A 17848-nucleotide genomic window follows, 5' to 3' on the forward strand; every position below is an offset into this window, starting at 1 on the left:
AACAGGCAGCAGGGCGCCGGAACTCTCGGAAGGCACGTCTTAACTCATCGCCTCCGAAGTCACGCCCAGGGCAACTTTTTTTGTGAATTAAATGCGGCCGGCCTCGGGTCGCGAGACAACCCCGCCGCGTAGCAAGGCGGCCCCTCGACGCTGTGGGAAGTTGAAAACAGCGCCAATGGGGGAAACATCTAGGATCGTGCTCCTGGGTTAATATTGGCATGAAAACCTGGTTTTTCGACTCAGCAAATCTATCAAAAAAGTTAAAGTGGAGGAATAGTTGCAAGGTATTACAGACTGACAACTACAAAGACCAGAGTGCAACTTGGCCACGCCCATCATGGCGATTTGTATATATTACGCACTGCAAATACGGCGCCAAACCAAGCAATCTCTCCACCGTGAAACCCCAGTGAACAAGAGCTGTGAAGCTTGAAACATGTTTGGGACCAAGATACTGCTATGAGAAACTGCTGGTGTTCCTGCTACCTCGGAGAATAAAAGATTTGAATACGCTGTAGTGGGTGTCTCATGCTTCAGGGCAACTTTTTTTGTGAATGAATATATATATATATATATATTTTTTTTTTCTGAGAGAGATGGTGGAACTTTTCATTCTGTTCACCTGATATTGCTAATCACTTTCATCTTCTTCTGTATATTGATCACTCCAGCTCATATATTTTCTACAAAAGTCACTTTGGTTTAATAAATATTAAAAACATCCCACTGTGTATTCCTTGTATATTTCTCTGAGAGAAAGAGAGCATGAGTGGCTGAATGGCTGAGTGAAAGGCTTCTAGATCTGTTACCATGATCCCCAGGAGAGCTCAGGTTTGCCATGTTCTGAGGTTGTCAAAACCGCTTGCTACCCATCTAGGTGTAGGGGTGCATATGGTGGCACTGTGGGCTAGCTGGTCTCTAGGACGACAGATTCTATGGGGGTGCATGGAATCAGTCTGGCACTATCCCGAAGTTTATGTTGTCCAACAAACATGCAGTTCCTACTGAGAAATGGGGAACTGCACGACAAATGATGTGTAATTATAAATTTCAACTTTAGCATGTCACTATCGGACAAATGATGTGTATTTAGAACGTTCAACTTTAGCATGTCACTATCGTGACAGTGATAATCTGGGTTAATGAAATGGCAGCTGGTGTGTTTAATTTTATGATGAACTTGACATAAGCTACAGGTGACTTGGATGGAGTGCCACGACCTTGAATGGGCACTCCGGAAGAATTGTGAGCAGGGTGCTGATATTTTTCTGGATGATGTACAGGGTTATAATTGTATTCTTGTAGTCCCCAACATTCAATGCAAGGAGGCATCTTGGCCTTCGGATTACCAAATATTGTTAATAAAGCTTTATAATCCGTCACCAGCGTAAAAGGCTTTCCATATAGGAATACATGGAAATGTTCACCCGCCCATACCACAGATAAACTTTCTTTCTCGGGTTGTGAGTAAGCATGTTCTGGTTTGGACAAACTCCTACTTGCATGCACCATAATATACCATTGAGCATTTGGATGTCCACTGTGCTGTGCAAGGATAGCACCCAACACAACTGGGCTAGCGTCAGCCACATCCTCTGTATGAAGTTTGTGATTGAAATAAGCCCTTTCAGTATCATTCTCAATTGCTTGTTAGATTTTCTTAAAACTGTTTTCACATTCCTGTGGCCACTGAAAAGAAACAATATGTTTTGTTAACTCTCTCAATGGAGCATTTACAGTGGCAAAGTCTTGTATATATCTAGAACGGTAGCTGGCCATGCCAAGAAATGACATATCAAAAACAACAAGGGCACCCAAACGAGTCAGCATAGGACCTCGGGGAACATATTTCTTAAGCAATAGTGGTCCCATGCATTGATAGGTACAAGAAAAAATAAATATAGACACACTGGAACTATATTGAGTAACGTGAATTGTCCAGCCGGACAAGGATCACTAATTTTTACTTATAAAAGGATTCAACAAGGTAATACCTTACATTCAAAAGAGTGAGACACAAGCCTGTGCCTACACGTTTACAAATTGGCAAAGTGAAAGGATAGGAAAAGGCAGAAGGGAGAGAATTTTTAGGCAAAGAGTGAACGATTTCTGAAAATTGAAAAATGGCAGAAATTCAATTACACCATTATACGCATAGCACATTCGGTATACATTTAAATATATGGCGTTTCAACAAGTCGACGGCGTTTCGATCCCTTAAACACAATACATGGGATCATCATCAGGACAATCATTAAAGCCTAAAGAGTTTTTTACACAATAGCCTAAGGAAAAGGAAGGAAAAAATTGAGAATATCAACAAGGGAGAGTATCACAGCAAACAGTTATAGAGTGACATTCAGTGAATGTGATTTAAAATTCCATAAGGGAAACGATGAGCTAAACGCATGCGTAAAACAGTCAGTGAATGTGAAGGTACTGCGAGTGTCTATGAGAATATACGCATCAACCATCACATGCAACACTGGCGTGCACAAGTCGTCACGAAATCGCGCAAGGATTTGCAGTATTGGTGAAAAAGGCGAACGGTGGACTAAAAGTGAACATTGAAGATTGATTTAACAACAAGGTGGCCATTATAAGTGCAATTACTCGCAGAAAAATCGTGTGCTCGCGCCTTATTTTTGGCGGTGGTTTGATTGTTTCCCTATTACGGGTTGCTGGAATCACAAAGGTCGATACACAAAGCCCTTCATACTGGTGAGTTTTGCAACTGCTGGGAGCCTCGTGTCCAGTTCTCCTCTTATTGCGCCCCAAACAGTTACAGATCATCTCACCCCCCGTTTATTTCCTTTCCTCCTACCCCAGAACCACGAACGCCGTGTACGCCAGACCTTGGCGCCGTTTAACCTTGATCGAATGTGATACTTCGAACCGATCTTGGTGGATCTGCCCACACCCCCAAAATCCAACCCAGTGCCCATTGCGGGCTTGTTCTAACGGGTAAGAAACGCTTGACGGGTCTCAATTAAATTCCTTTAGGAATTGCATGACATTGGCTAATTTCCCCTTTCCCCCCTTTTCCTCCAGTATTGCACGTCGCATTGTGACGCGCCATCCATTTACACGTCCCTGGACAGTAAGCTTCCATTACTGCACGTATCCTTAACTGCCTCCTCCTCAACGACCGTGGAATTGCTAATTATCTTGCCCCTTGGCATTGATATAGTCTGTGTTACAGGTATCCTTGCCGGCCTTCATTTACCTAAACCTTCACTAGTGAGCTATGGTTGCATCCTGTCAGTTTTTCTCACTTTCTGCGAGTAATTGCACTTATAATGACTACCTTGTCGTTAAATCAATCTTCAATGTTCACTTTTAGTCCACCGTCCGCCTTTTTCACCAATACTGCAAATCCTTGCGCGATTTCGTGACTACTTGTGCACGCCAGTGTTGCATGTGATGGTTGATGCGTATATTCTCATAGACACTCGCCGTACCTTCAAATTCACTGACTGTTTTACGCATGCGTTTAGCTCATCGTTTCCCTTATGGAATTTTAAATCACATTCACTGAATGTCACTCAATAACTGTTTGCTGTGATACTCTCCCTTGTTGATATTCTCCATTTTTTCCTTCCTTCTCCTTAGGCTATTGTGTAAAAAATTCTGTAGGCTTTAATGATTGTCCTGATGATGATCCCATGTATTGTGTTTAAGGGATCGAAACGCCGTCGACTTGTTGAAACACCATATATTTAAATGTATACCGAATGTGCTATGCGTATAATGGTGTAATTGAATTTCTGCCATTTTTCAATTTTCAGAAATCGTTCACTCTTTGCCTAAAAATTCTCTCCCTTCTGCCTTTTCCTATCCTTTCACTTTGCCAATTTGTAAACGTGTGGGCACAGGCTTGTGTCTCACGCTTTTGAATGTAAGGTATTACCTTGTTGAATCCTTTTATAAGTAAAAATTTGTGATCCTTGTCCGGCTGGACAATTCACGTTACTCAATATAGTTCCAGTGTGTCTATATTTATTTTTTCTTGTACCTATCAATGCATGGGACCACTGATGCCAAGAAATGACTGCATCATGGAAATATCCTGCAGGGACAAGCATATGACAGAGCTTGTACTTTAGCAGGATCTGGTGTCAAACCCCATTTAGAAAAGATATGGTGAAATCATGTTAGCTTTGTTTTATGGAACTGACATTTGCCTGCATTCAAAGTCAAACCTGCTTTAGCAAAAAAAGTACATACTTGTGTAAGAGCTTGATCATGTTCATTTTGTGTAGCTCAAAAAACCAAATATGTCATAGCTGTCATTGAATGCATTCCTGACAGGCTGTGTGATAAGTAGAATGACGTCTTGAAACAGTTCTGCAGCGGATAACACATGAAAACTTAGTCTTTTGGATTGGAACAGATCAACATGTGTGGAAAAGGTTGTATTGTACCTGCAATCTTCTTCAGGTTCCAGCTGATTATAACCTTTATTTAAATCAAGTTGAAAGAAGACCTTTGCACCATTTAGCTGCATTATCAGGTCAGCAATGTGTAGACCTGGATGTTGTTCTCATTAAATTGCCTGGTTTGCCTGATGCATATCAAATCATATGAGTACTGCTCCTTCACTGATCTTTTTGGGCACTGCCACAATGGGAGAAACCCATGGCGCTGGACCAGTAGAATGCTCAATGATGATATGCTTAATGATTAAAGTTCTCTTTCAACAGCATCTTGTAAATTAAAAGCAATATGCCTATGTCTCTGAGCAACAGGACGGACGTCCTCATTAATAGTCAACTTTACTTTCATTCTTTTAAGCTTTCTCAAACCACGGAACAACAAAGGGAACTGACTTACTATTTCATGGTGAGCATTCATGTTGTAGTTCCCGGAAATCAGTCCCATACAGCAGCTGTGCTGAAGCTGGGTAGACAGGCACTTGATGCTGTCTCTTGAAGCACATGGGTGCTTGTACCTTCATTTTCTTGCGTTTCATCGTCGCTACAAATAAACCTTGACTTTTTAAGGGTATCAAATGCAGCCCATATATAAACGTTGATTTTCTATGGCATAAGTTGTGGTAAGGGATGCAATTCATTATGTTTCTTCTCAGGCATAATATTTATTGACAAACCACTGTCGATGATAAAAAGTACTGAACAGTTATTTACTTTTAGGGTAAATTTATGACAATGTTTGAATGACTTTGGTGCTTTGACATGTCGACTGTTCTTTGACTGACATTTTTCTTCACATATGGCCAGTCCGACATGAGCACGCTTTTCTATAGTAAACATCGACATGGCACAACCATCTTCACTTTCAGTCGATACTGATATGGAAGAACTGTTCAACAAGGAATTAGATGCCAATGGACTACATACAGTGTCGATTTCTGGTACCCCACACCTCTGCTGGGTCTTGCGGGTATGCGTTGAATGCTGCTTCTGGAACGTTCGGGCGGCCAGTTTGTCTTCATGCTATGACGCACTTGTTTTTCCCTTTACTTTACACACGGTCATGAAACAGTTCTCCATCCCACGGCCCTTATATGTCTGTCCAATGGCGGGACATTTGTCTTTGTGTGAAACAAATATCCACATCTAAAACATAACTTCTATTTATGTATAGACATCACCTTGTTTCCTTCAGTCTTTTGCCCTGACTTGCTTGTTAGACTCATAACTGATTCATTTTGGGCACCTCTGCCTCCATGTTAGCAGCTTGTTGATCAGTACGCTCTTCAGCTCTTGCAGCTATCAACACTTGTTCCAGACTCAAAGATTCTCTCAGCATTTGGCATCTGAATGAATCAGACTAGCATCCATCAATGAGCTCAAGACGTATGGCCTCTTCATCATTAATTGAATTGAATTGACAGTGTTTGAGGAGTGTTTCAAATCTGTCCGCAAATTCATCGAAGATTTCATCAACTTTCTGTCGTCCTTGACTGAAAATATATCTTTTATAGTCAACATTTGGCATTGGATTGAACTTGAGATTCAAGGTTTCTTTAATCCGACGGTAAGTAATTTTTTCTTCAGTTCGTGGCATTTCATTTATGGCTTCCTTCAAGCCATCACCAGCAAGATTTTTGAGGTATTTGATAATCTTTTTGTTATCAGTCTCTTCAAATGCATCAAAGAAATCTTCAAAATGTCTCTGTCAAAGTAGCCCATCAGTCGCGAATAATTTGATTTTTGGCGGTATCGAATGACGATGGTGGTTTTCAAGAAAGCAGCAGCTTTGTAACCATTTGTGGGAGTGGCTGACGCTTAGCATGGAGTTCTCTTCGACACACTTTGCCGTCCGTTAGAAACTGGGTCATCTGTACCATCTCTGATGTGTTGGCCTCTGAGTCATCATGAACAGTTTGTGGAATGGTGACCTCTCTCTTGGTCTCCATTGGAGCCCTTCACTTTCTGAGACATTTGACGACGTTGTAAACCGCCACCCAGCAGCTTTGATGGGGTGCCACTACAGGTATTGGACAGCTTAGTCATCACAAAGCCTGTCCTTCTTCTTGGGTCTCCTCACTGCTGCTGAGGTTGTAGAGCTGTTCCTTTTTTCCAAGGCTCTGGTAAGTACATTGATAGAATGTGACTGCTTCCAACCACAGCATTCTCTTGAAATTGTCTGTCTCTTTATTCTTGTCTTGACACCTGGTTGGTCTGTACCAAGCAGCACTTGCAATCGCAGTGTTATCTTGCGCTTGGCGGTCGTTTTGTACTTTTTTACACTTGGTTGATCTCGGCTTGGCAGTACTCGTAATAGCAGTGTTATCACTCTGTACAGCTCTAAGTCGTGTAGTATTGCGGTCCCATTATCTATGGCCTAACCAACAGGTTCTCAACCAACGATGTGTAGATTCTCTGTAAATGCTTTTGTTTTCAACTACTTCACAGCACCTGAAGTGCGTTGTGACTCCTCGTGCATTCAACATTGATTCTGTACTTCGACTAAAGCACATGTGGCACTCACGAGCAGTTTGCTTGGACTACGGCAAACTCTCCTAGAGAGCACTGTCAATCTTCGGGTTACATATCCCCTATCTTGTCACCAGTTGTAACATCTTCCCATCTGGGGTACTGGACAATGACTACCCCATGCACTGAGCTCAGTAATACACGCCTTTATTAGTCTATGTGTCAATGTGAACTCAATATTCTAAAGCAGCCTTCACTGCAATACACTCTATTCATAACGTCATAATTCTACGGAGTTCATCAGGAGCCAAAAGGGTTCAGTCGTTGTTAGCTCGTAAGACACTACAGCCTGGACATATCCCACTTTTCTTACTGAAAGATCAGTCTCATACTCTCTATAACCATATGTAATCTGGTTCCTAAACTGTATGTCACACTTAGAGACTCAATATCCCATTCCTGGATCTGTGACACTCAGTGCCTCTCTGTCAGAAACCCTGAACCGAAATCAGTATGGCACAGGCAGCATCCAAATTACCTGTGTCCAACTGTAAAGTTCAGTGTAACAAAGTCACGTTGCAAGTAAGAAAAATAACCCACTGTTTAGAGCTTGCCTCTTTTAAATATTGGAAAGGTTGCATTTGTCTTCCGATGTTTCTCAGTGAGAATTAGACATTTCTTGCCTTTTCAAGATCACTGGCTTGGTGTTTAAAGACAGAGGGCCAGATTCATACCCCAACAGACCTAAGCAATCTGATAACGAGATTGTATAGATTGTATTTGTGACCTGTAAAAAACACACTCCTCTTTAGATTTCTTTAGAACATGGGAAAATAATCGACTGAAGTATTTTCTCCTCAACGTACCATTATCGTCATAGTAAATGCCCACGTCTCCGGGTGTCAAGTACATGATTTCATCTGATTCTGCAGCCAGCGCCCTCTTGTGGCTTTCGGGGAGAGCAGAACATTTTTCTTTTAACCCCTGTAGTACCTGGGTTTGGAGAAAACAAAGATGTCAATATCACTGTATTTTACAAATACTTCTGTGATTTCATTGGTTCCAATAGCCCTAGCGGGTGTATGGGAACAAATGGATAATAAATATATTGTATAGGACACGGCTTTAAAACCTTGTCTTGACATTAAACAACCTAATCATTGAAGATAGCGTTTAACCAGTTCTTGGGGGATGGCGGGGGGGGGGGGGCTAACTTGAGAAGTCTGCAGAAAGTGTGGAGTAACATTTTTGGAAGACTATCAGTACATGTATCGCAAGCATCTCTTCACAATTATTCATATGTTGGGCAAAGCAGCCTCTAGCCCCAAAGTTTTGCAATACACCCAACTCTTCCTTACCACAAGGCACCCAACAGATGTTATGTTATACTGAGGATTTTAGAATAATTTACACCACACTAAGATTGCCCAGGTTCCATTCCTTTCCTATAGATCCAGGTTCCATTTCTTTCCTATAGACCAATGTACCCTTCCTAATTTTATCCTCCTTTCCCCACGTGAGAGTGCACTTACTCCCACCCTGCAGAGAATCGTCGTCTATGTGAAGCAGACAGGATAGCTCCACAATTTAACAAGCATTGGAAATGCAATAGGTCTCGCAGCATTAGAGTTAGTGCTTTTAAAATTGTTTATGGGTTTTTTTGTAAATCTTTAGCATTTTTGTTTCCTGTAGCCAATGCTAAAGAATTTAAAAAAAAAAACCCATAAACATTTCTAAAAGCTCTAACTCAAATGCTCCGAGACCTATTGCACTGTGTGAGGGTGAGGGGGTGGGGGGGGGGAGGGTGAGTGAGGGGTTGAGGGTGAGTGAGGGTGAGGGGTTGAGGGTTGAGGGTGAGTGAGGGTGAGTGAGGGTGAGTGAGGGGTTGAGGGTGAGTGAGGGGTTGAGGGTGAGTGAGGGGTTGAGGGTGAGTGAGGGTGAGGGTGGGTGAGGGGTTGAGGGTGAGGGGTTGAGGGTGAGTGAGGGACCGCAAAGCTATGGGGGGCAGAAATACCACAGGAGGGGGCTATAGCATAAATACCACTGGGAGTTGATAGAGCGGGAAAACGGCCAGAGATTTGCAGGGCAGAGAGAGCACCACAGCGAGACAGCAAGGTGCGAACTCTGTGAGATATTGTGACCGGCGCACGGTGGGGCATTCCCAGGGTAGAAACGCACTGGGACAGTGGCAGGACAGAGAACCCGCGCGAAGCTGGAATGGCAAGAAGATCTCTGGGGTTGGTATGGGTTGAGTACCACTAAGGCTGGTAGGAGGGGTGTACCACGTGAGACTGGGGAGTGTGAAATAGGAGCAGCTTTGTGAAAAACGCCGGAGGGTGGTCCGTGGAGAATTTGGAGATTATTGAAAGCATGGCGGCGCCCCCAGATGTTCTTGTTCTGCGTACAGTGTTGTGGACGCGCAAATAGCCGGAAATACGTGAATTGCTCACGGCAGCAGCGGCGGTGTTGTTTTTGGCATATGCTGCGCTGCGGGAACGTGTCGGGGCGTTATTTCTTGTGAGAATATAATGTACATGTGTCAGAAGCGGGAGCAGAGGGAGTGGGAAGATGGAGAGACGGAAGGGTGTGGGCAGAGAGAGCAGCGGTAAGAGCAGGAATGGGGGGGTGGAGTAGGGAGCAGCTGAGAGGAGGAAAGGGAAAGGGGCCAGAGAGGCGCTGCCAGTGGAGCCAGCAGAGAAATTTAGAGATCGGGGAAAGGGAATTTACACAAAACCTGACCAGAAGGTGTAGAGAAGTGAAGAAAGGGAGCGAGCACTGGGAAGTAAAACAGAAAGGGGTAGAGTTGTACCGAGAGTGGAAACAAAGGAAACGGGGATGAGAGACGGGTAGGGAGAGGCGGAGATATGCAGTGAGATCGAAAACAGGAGGATAGAATGGAAAGTGAACGGCCACGAAAACCCCAGAGAGTGAGAAGGAGAAAGACAGAGGGAATCAGACAGGGAGCAAAGATAAGGGGAAGCTAAACATAACAAGCAGCAGAGCACGGCGTCAGTGTTGGCATTGATGGGGGTAGGGGGGAAGTGGGGATTTAAAAAAAAATGCGACACGGCGGGCAGGGGAGGGGGCGGAGCGGGTAAAATAAACATACAAGACGGAGGGAAGAGAGGGGAGGGGGGAGGAGAAATGCGACACGGCGGGAAGGGGAGGGGGCGGAGCGGGTAAAACAAGACGGACGTGCACGCGCTTTTAAGCTCAATGCGCATGCGCATTGAGCTTAAAAGTCACGGGCACTGCAAGGAATCGCCATGATTCCTTGCAGTGTGGATAAAGAGTGGATAAGCCCCCATAGTCTCGCTTGCTCGATGCGCATGCGCATCGACAGGCGAGACCTAATGATATGCAGTCTAACTCCAGTCCCTAATAAACACAGTACTTCCCCTCCACAAACAGTGAGGTTTATTTATGTTTCACCCATGGTGGTAAAATAACTGCAATATACGTTTACAGAAATATATTCACCTCATCGATTACAAGTTCTTTTAGTGCATCAAAGTTACACTGAGACAGCAGCTTAGACACAATGCTGAAAGCCTAAAAAAAGAAACAATATATATTACTCACTTGGACACAAGTATTTAGTATTATTGATTTTGGTACTTTGTGATGGTAGCATCAATATTATGCAGAAAAGCATGAGCATGGAAGGGTAGAAATGGAAATCAAGAAAAGGCAAGCAGAGGAAGAAACATAAGGGAAGACTGGTAGTCAGGGCTTGAATAATAATATAGAACAACGTTCCCTTCTTATTGGCCATCGAATTAAAATAAGACCTGTGCGTACTGAAAGAAAACTGAAGTAACTAAATGATGTCTGCACGTTTTACCATTAAAAGAGCTATTAAGATGAACCAGGGCTGTGTGTAAGTCTCAAAGGACGTAAGCCTTCTGCACAAATCACAAGAAAACCCAGAGAGCCCACATAGGACAATTCACACAGGGATTCTACAATCGAAAATCCAACCAGGACAGAGTTCAAGTACAAGCCATGAAGAGTCATTTAAAATTTAGAAATCATAACAGAACGGGAAGCACATTGATTAGTTAATTGATTTCAAAATATTCAGAATGCATATTAATGTGTATCCGCATAGGCAATTGAAGCAGAACATTATTCTAGTTAGTATCCAAAACCAAATATGGTTTGGCGCAGGGCAAATAATAAATCAAGAGCAAATAATCATAGGAACAGCACAGTTCAAAGTCGAAAAACAGTCTGACGTGTAGTCTGTCTCTAAGGGTAAAGGAAAAAGCAGCGGCACACAAGTCCTCATAATATTTTAACAGCAGATATTCAAACCTAACAAATCATGTGAAGTGGCACAATGGGTTGTACACCTAAAATTGCAACAATACATGTCAATCATCACTTAGAAGTTACATTACGTAATCAAGTTTACTCTAGAAACACTCCCAAAATTAATAGCCAAGTGGGACTTTCAGACTTCATACCAATGGAAAATAACACTGCATTAATAAACCATAGCTGTTTGAAAATATGGATAAACAACAGTTCTCTTAGCAAAGACATCAATCAACCTTGTACATTTAAACATCGTATGTATGCTCCTCCGGCAGCGGGCAGAAGCGCGTAAATTGTTGCAGCCAAAATGAATATTACCACTACACAAGACCATACATTATGAGTGATTTTACAAAACAATTAAAGATATTTTTTAACATGAGCTACACAGACAGGAACTAGAAGGTACACCTAAAATGTGCTCAGTATACCTTATGCGACTTGATTTAAGGCCTTGCTATGTCAACGTAAAAACTTTATTTCAGGGAAAATACGATGCACGTACTCTATTTGCGAAGCAAATTAAACACGCAATTTTATAAATTCTACTTTTTGGCTCAAAAGGTAAAATAGAATGAGAGTTCAAGCGCACAAGAATAACAGCACAGAAACGCAGAGTCGTGCCTACCAGTTGTGGGTATGGAAGATTTCATTATAGGGCCAAAAAAAACTACACAATTTTGTATTATTTTGGAATGTATAAATAAAGGAAATATGTGGCTAGTTAACTTGTTTAATGGTGGGCGTTGTTTTGTGTACACCGGACTATTCTACAGAAGGGGCCCAATTATGTTCCTGTAAAGGTGTGATGACAATTTCAAACAGGACGTGTATACCGAAAGAGAAATTTTGGTACACGTTCGCTAATTTGAAATTAATCTGAATTATATTAATACAGATCGATTCGACGGTTTATTACCCTGTGTAGTGCAAAGTACAGCTCAAAATGGCATGCATAGGAGAGTCTAATGTGTTACATATCACCATCAAGCATAAAATGTTTGTTCCTCGGTGCCTCATGTTGTCACATCTTAATTATGGCAGCCAATAACTCGTCTCACGTCAAATTGCCCGTAAAGTCTAATTTTAAGTGCCCCTCCACAATCTGCACAACATAGCATTCGCTTTTCCAACGACATCACACACAGCTCAGGATGGGTGCGTGCCCAGTTACAGACCAGTCTTGTATTTTGCATTACAATTTTAAGACGTGTAGCTCTAGTTTTATTCTTGGTTTAATAAGACTACAAGTCCCAGAATTCTCAAAATGTGACTTTCCTAGTTGCAGGTGTGTCACATTGTTCCCTTCCCCTGACACTTGCCTGCCGGGCTCCCTGACTAAACTCCTGGATGCTGAAGTCGCGGTCGAAGTAAGACCGAATCAGAAAATAGTAGACACGGCTTCGGATCCAAAGCAACGGGTTGGGAATCCCCAGAACCACCAGCTGCTTTCTTTGTCCTCCAGCCCCCGAGCTGTAATGTCGCAGCCCGGCTAAGGGTAGAACAGTGGGAGTAGGCGGGAACAATTGGGATCGGCAGGTCACCGGAGGCAAGACGCAGAAAGGCGCCTGCAGCCGGGGCAACAGCTGCCGCTGTACCGAGCGACCCACCCGGGACCAGCCCATGGACAGCGCCATGTTGGCGAACTTTCACCTCTGAACCTGCTTGGTCTCGGGAAGCAGGCTGCTTTAGAAGGAATATTCACACGCTATTTCTGTGAGCCATGCTTGTGAGTAAAGGACGGCTAAACAGAATACATGATGTTTCCCTAGTATGAAAAACACAAATGGAACACATCTGCTAATAAACCCCTTTAAATTAAATAAGGAACTTTATTTGATTTTTTTTTTATAAAAAAGGTGCGTTTTGAAAGAAGACTGCACATATTTTCTTTTGAAATATTTAATAGATATACGCATTTCATAATTATAAAATATATCGATATATTTGATTTGCAATGAGAATGTTTTGTTTCGTCAACAAAATTAACGCTTTAGACCCTTTTTCTTAATTATTACCGTAAGTCTGCGTTAATACAAGATGTTTCAATATGGCCGCGAATATACACGTTTTTCAGTGTAAAAGTCCCTGGGAATGAGTCTGTCGTTGCAGTTCTGTCGTGAATCCTGCGATTCTGTTTTGGAGTAGGTTTCCTTGTCCGGTCTCTCATCATGGCTGAAGATGTTCAGAAAGTCTTCTTGCCCCAGCTTTTTGGGATAGATAGAACCACCTTCTTACAAGACATCTATCCCCTGGTAAGGTAGGCTTATCCTCCTCTCACGACTTCCAGAATTCTGCTTCAAAACGAAACCTAGTTTGTGTAATAGAAATATCAGGTGCATTGATACTAACTTTTCGAGGCTGTGACGAGGGTCATTAACATTTAAAACAAGCATTGGAAATGCAATAGGTCTCGCATTAGAAAAGTTGGATCTATTGGTTTTGTAAATGACACTTTTTTTTATGTGTTGGTCTTGAAAATAGCAAAAGTAATAGCTTTGTCATTTACAATGCCAATACTTTTAACTTTTGTAAATGTGACACCTATAGCATTTGTAATGCAACATGTTTTGTATGTACGTGACTTAGATGTATTCATATTACAAATACAAATGGCTTTTAATTTTTTTTAAAGAATTAATACTTAAATAAAATTTCTTGTAATGTATAATAGCAATAGCTTAAAGTATTGTAAATAACTTTTGTGAAGAATATGTTCAGTGTATTTTATTGTGACGAAAATCCAAGAACAGAGGTGAAATATTAACATATTTTTGTGACAATTGTAATAAAGCTTGAAACATTGAGAGAACATATTTGAACCAGTTGTTGTTGAATGGTTGCACAGAGTGATGCTGTGAGGGTGATAGATAGATAGATAGGCGATAGATAGATAGATTGAGTGAGTGGCGATAGATAGATAGATAGGGTGAGTGGCGATAGATAGATAGATATAGTGAGGGCGATGGATAGATAGAGTCCGATAGAGTCTGATAGATAGATAGAGTGAGGGCGATAGATAGATAGATAGAGTGAGGGCAATAGAAAGATAGATAGATAGACAGAGTGAGGGCGATAGATAGATAGAGTGAGGGCGATAGATAGATAGATAGAGTGAGGACGATAGATAGATAGACAGATAGAGTGAGGGCGATGGATACATAGATAGAGTGATGGCGATATAGTGAGGGTGATAGATAGATGTCTGTTGTTCCTGTCTGTGAGATGCGCCCCCTGTTGGTCCTGTGTGTGTGAGTTGTGCCCCCTGTTCCTGCCTGTGTGAGATGCGCCCCCTGTTCCTGTCTATGTGAGATGCGCCCCCTGTTGTTCCTGTCTGTGAGATGCTCCCTCTGTTGCTCCTGTCTGTGAGATGCTCCCTCTGTTGCTCCTGTCTGTGTGAGAAGCATCCTCTGTTCCTGTCTGTGTGAGATGTGGCCCCTGTTCCTGTCTGTGTGAGATGCGCCCTCTGTTGTACCTGTATGTAAGAAGCGCCCACTGTTGGTCCTGTCAAGTGTGGGAATGAGTGAGAGAAAAGAGAGCAAGAGGAAAAAGAATAAAGGTGAGAGAGAGTGAATGAAGGGGAGTCAAAGAGAGAGAGAGAGAGAATAAGGGGAGATAGAGTAAGAGTAAATGAAGGGAAGCGAGAGAGAGAGAGAGAGTTATGGGAGGGAGAGAGAGAGGGAGAAAGAGAAAGAGAGAGAGAGAGAGTTATGGGAGTGAGGGAGGGAGAGAGAGAGAGAGAGAACAAGTGATACAAAAATAAGTAAGCCATGCACGAGTGATTAACGAATGCTGATATTTATAAGCCCACAGCAAATGTTACTTTGCCCAGTGGGAGAATATAAAAAATTTTTTGTAAAAAATTGACAGAGTGCGCAAACCGTGACCACTAGGATTTGTTGTCTGAGCTCTCACCATCTTGGCACACGCATTCCCTCAGTCCTCTAACCCAGACAGCCGTCAGTATTCTGTCAACTGCACACATGGAACCAACTTGGATAGACATGCTCCATCGAACTAAGGGCTGCTACAGTAAAACTATCTGTTCCTTGGTACGCTCCTTAGAAACATCTGTAACCTTAAATGCATCATGAAACCCACAAAGTACTGCATAATCTCCATTCACCATGGAGCATATGTCCATGGGCCATTAAATAATGACAGATGCACGTCGGCTTCACTAAGAACGTCAATGTTTGAAAGCATCTACCTATGAAGGTGACATCCTTCCATGCTAGGTCACAGGCAGCTAAATAGACAAGATTATATAATATTGAGGTTTGAAATGGATTGACCCAACATTTCTACTACACTTGGGAATTCTTCTGGATTGTGGTCCTTAGCATAATTTTTAGGTTTCACTGAAAAGGCAGCACTCGCTTTCTTTTGTCGGACTATCTCTGTAATAAAATATACTTCGAGTGGTCTTTGGGTCCTCCACTAGCTCATGTTTGCCTTCGTTTTTTAAACGTTTTCTCTGAGCTTTGTTGTCTCCCTAATGCTAGGAAGCTAACCAAATCATTCCTTGATTTGAAAAAATATTGTGTTTTAAACGGCACAATGGAGGCTAGTCAAATGCATGAAATAATCAGTGTTTGAACATAGGTGATTTATATTTCAGAAATTGCCTCCATTCCTGCTAGCTGGATGTAATCTTGATCCAGTAAATGCTATATATGCGTGGGCCATGCTTTCACAGGGATTGTCGACAAATTCATTCCTGCCACATTGGGGTGCACTCTTTGGATACATTATGGCGGAAGTAAGTGTTGTTTGAGTAACACGCATAATGCAGACTGGAGTCTGTGATTTAGCAAAGTACTATCACCTGAATAATTTATTGTTCAGTCAGATGGACAACACTTGACAAACCTGGGTAACATTAATTGCTGGTATTAAGTAACTACAGAATAGAATAGTGATAGCGAGCCTTATTAAGTATAACAGTAAAGGCTTAGCGTTCACATGCGCTGGCCATGCTACAGTATAAACCTCTTACATTCAGGTATTATCGATTACATCAATCTACCAACTTGCATTAATAATTGTGTTGGATAGAAATAATAAATGTTCCTGCGTTACACAAAGACTAGAAACCTTATCACGATGAGGGAAGGCAGAGAAGGGGAGGGGGAGGAGAAATGCGACACGGCGGGCAGGGGAGGGGGCCGAGCGGGGAGAGCGACCTTATCACGATGAGGGAAGGCAGAGAAGGGGAGGGGGGAGGAGAAATGCGACACGGCGGGCAGGCGAGGGGGCCGAGCCTTGATTTGAAAAAATATTGTGTTTTAAACGGCACAATGGAGGCAAGTCAAATGCATGAAATAATCAGTGTTTGAACATAGGTGATTTATATTTCAGAAATTGCCTCCATTCCTGCTAGCTGGATGTAATCTTGATCCAGTAAATGCTATACATGCGTGGGCCATGCTTTCACAGGGATTGTCGACAAATTCATTCCTGCCACATTAGGGTGCACTCTTTGGATACATTATGGCGGAAGTAAGTGTTGTTTGAGTAACACGCATAATGCAGACTGGAGTCTGTGATTTAGCAAAGTACTATCACCTGAATAATTTATTGTTCAGTCAGATGGACAACACTTGACAAACCTAGGTAACATTACATAAATCTACCAACTTGCATTAATAATTGTGTTGGGTAGAAATAATAAATGTTCCTGCGTTACACAAAGACTAGAAACTTTATCACGATGAGGGAAGGCAGAGAAGGGGAAGGGGAGGAGAAATGCGACACGGCGGGCAGGGGAGGGGGCCGAGCGGGGAGAGCGACCTTATCACGATGAGGGAAGGCAGAGAAGGGGAGGGGGGAGGAGAAATGCGACATGGCGGGCAGGGGAGGGGGCCGAGCGGGGAGAGCGGCAATGAGGGTGTTAAGCAGCAGGCGCCTTTGAAGTGAAGCTAAGCTTCACTTCAAAGGTGTGGGAGGAGTGCTGCTGGGGAACAGATGGCGATTTGATGATGTGCACGCGCATTTTAGGTCAATGCGCTTGCGCATTGACCTAAAAGCGCACGGGCACAGCACCAAATCGCCAGTTGGGATACTAGTTGGGTAAAGTCTGTTTAAGTCGCTTTAGTCTCGCTCTGCTCAATGCGCATGTCCATTGAGAGGCAAGACCTAAAAAGGGATTACAATGAGACATTACGTCCCAGCTTTTGTATTTGGTTCACAGCTGCCAAGTTTGAAGTTTGCTCATGTGTGACATTTGCATGTTTTCAGGGTGATTATGTGTGACATTTCAATGCCTTAAGCTTGACATTTTTAGAGTCTTATCATAATTAGAACAGGGCACTCGAGTGCATGCAGTTAGATACGTTTCAGAAAGTATCCCAGATTTTGCAATTACGTAGTTTAGGAATATCCTCAAACAGTTCTCTCTTTTCTAAAATGCCTACGCACGTGGGTATCATATTGTTTCTATTACAGGATCGGAGGCTTCGGATTATAGCGTCACTTTCTTTACTGTTTAAATCCCAGTAGCCAATGAAAACGTATACAAAAAATAAACTACATTTCCCATGAGGCTCTTACAAACCATCTTATCTTGCCAAACCCTATAAGAGTCACCATCTCCTTCCCATGACCCTCTTTCTTGGCTGCTCACT

General features: G+C 42.6%; 2 protein-coding genes across 2 annotated transcripts in view; one reads left to right on the forward strand and one right to left on the reverse strand.

The window, feature by feature from the left end:
- The window catches only part of MAIP1 (matrix AAA peptidase interacting protein 1), a 61843-nt gene extending 48951 nt beyond the window's left edge, over positions 1–12892 (reverse strand). Inside the window, exons 1-3 of the mRNA XM_086955468.1 lie at positions 12545–12892; positions 10383–10454; positions 7769–7895 (exon numbers count right to left, since the gene is read on the reverse strand). Of these exons, the coding sequence (XP_086811594.1) occupies positions 7769–7895; positions 10383–10454; positions 12545–12859 (514 nt within the window). The 5' untranslated portion in view covers positions 12860–12892. The remainder of the gene's footprint in view (positions 1–7768; positions 7896–10382; positions 10455–12544) is intronic.
- Positions 12893–13330: 438 nt separating this feature from the next.
- The window catches only part of TYW5 (tRNA-yW synthesizing protein 5), a 167406-nt gene continuing 162888 nt past the window's right edge, over positions 13331–17848 (forward strand). The window contains exon 1 of the mRNA XM_086955469.1: positions 13331–13477. Coding sequence (XP_086811595.1) covers positions 13394–13477 — 84 coding nt within the window. The 5' untranslated portion in view covers positions 13331–13393. The remainder of the gene's footprint in view (positions 13478–17848) is intronic.

Source organism: Lissotriton vulgaris, chromosome 2_1 (genome assembly GCF_964263255.1).
Source record: "Lissotriton vulgaris chromosome 2_1, aLisVul1.2, whole genome shotgun sequence".
NCBI classification, from domain to species: Eukaryota; Metazoa; Chordata; class Amphibia; order Caudata; family Salamandridae; genus Lissotriton; species Lissotriton vulgaris.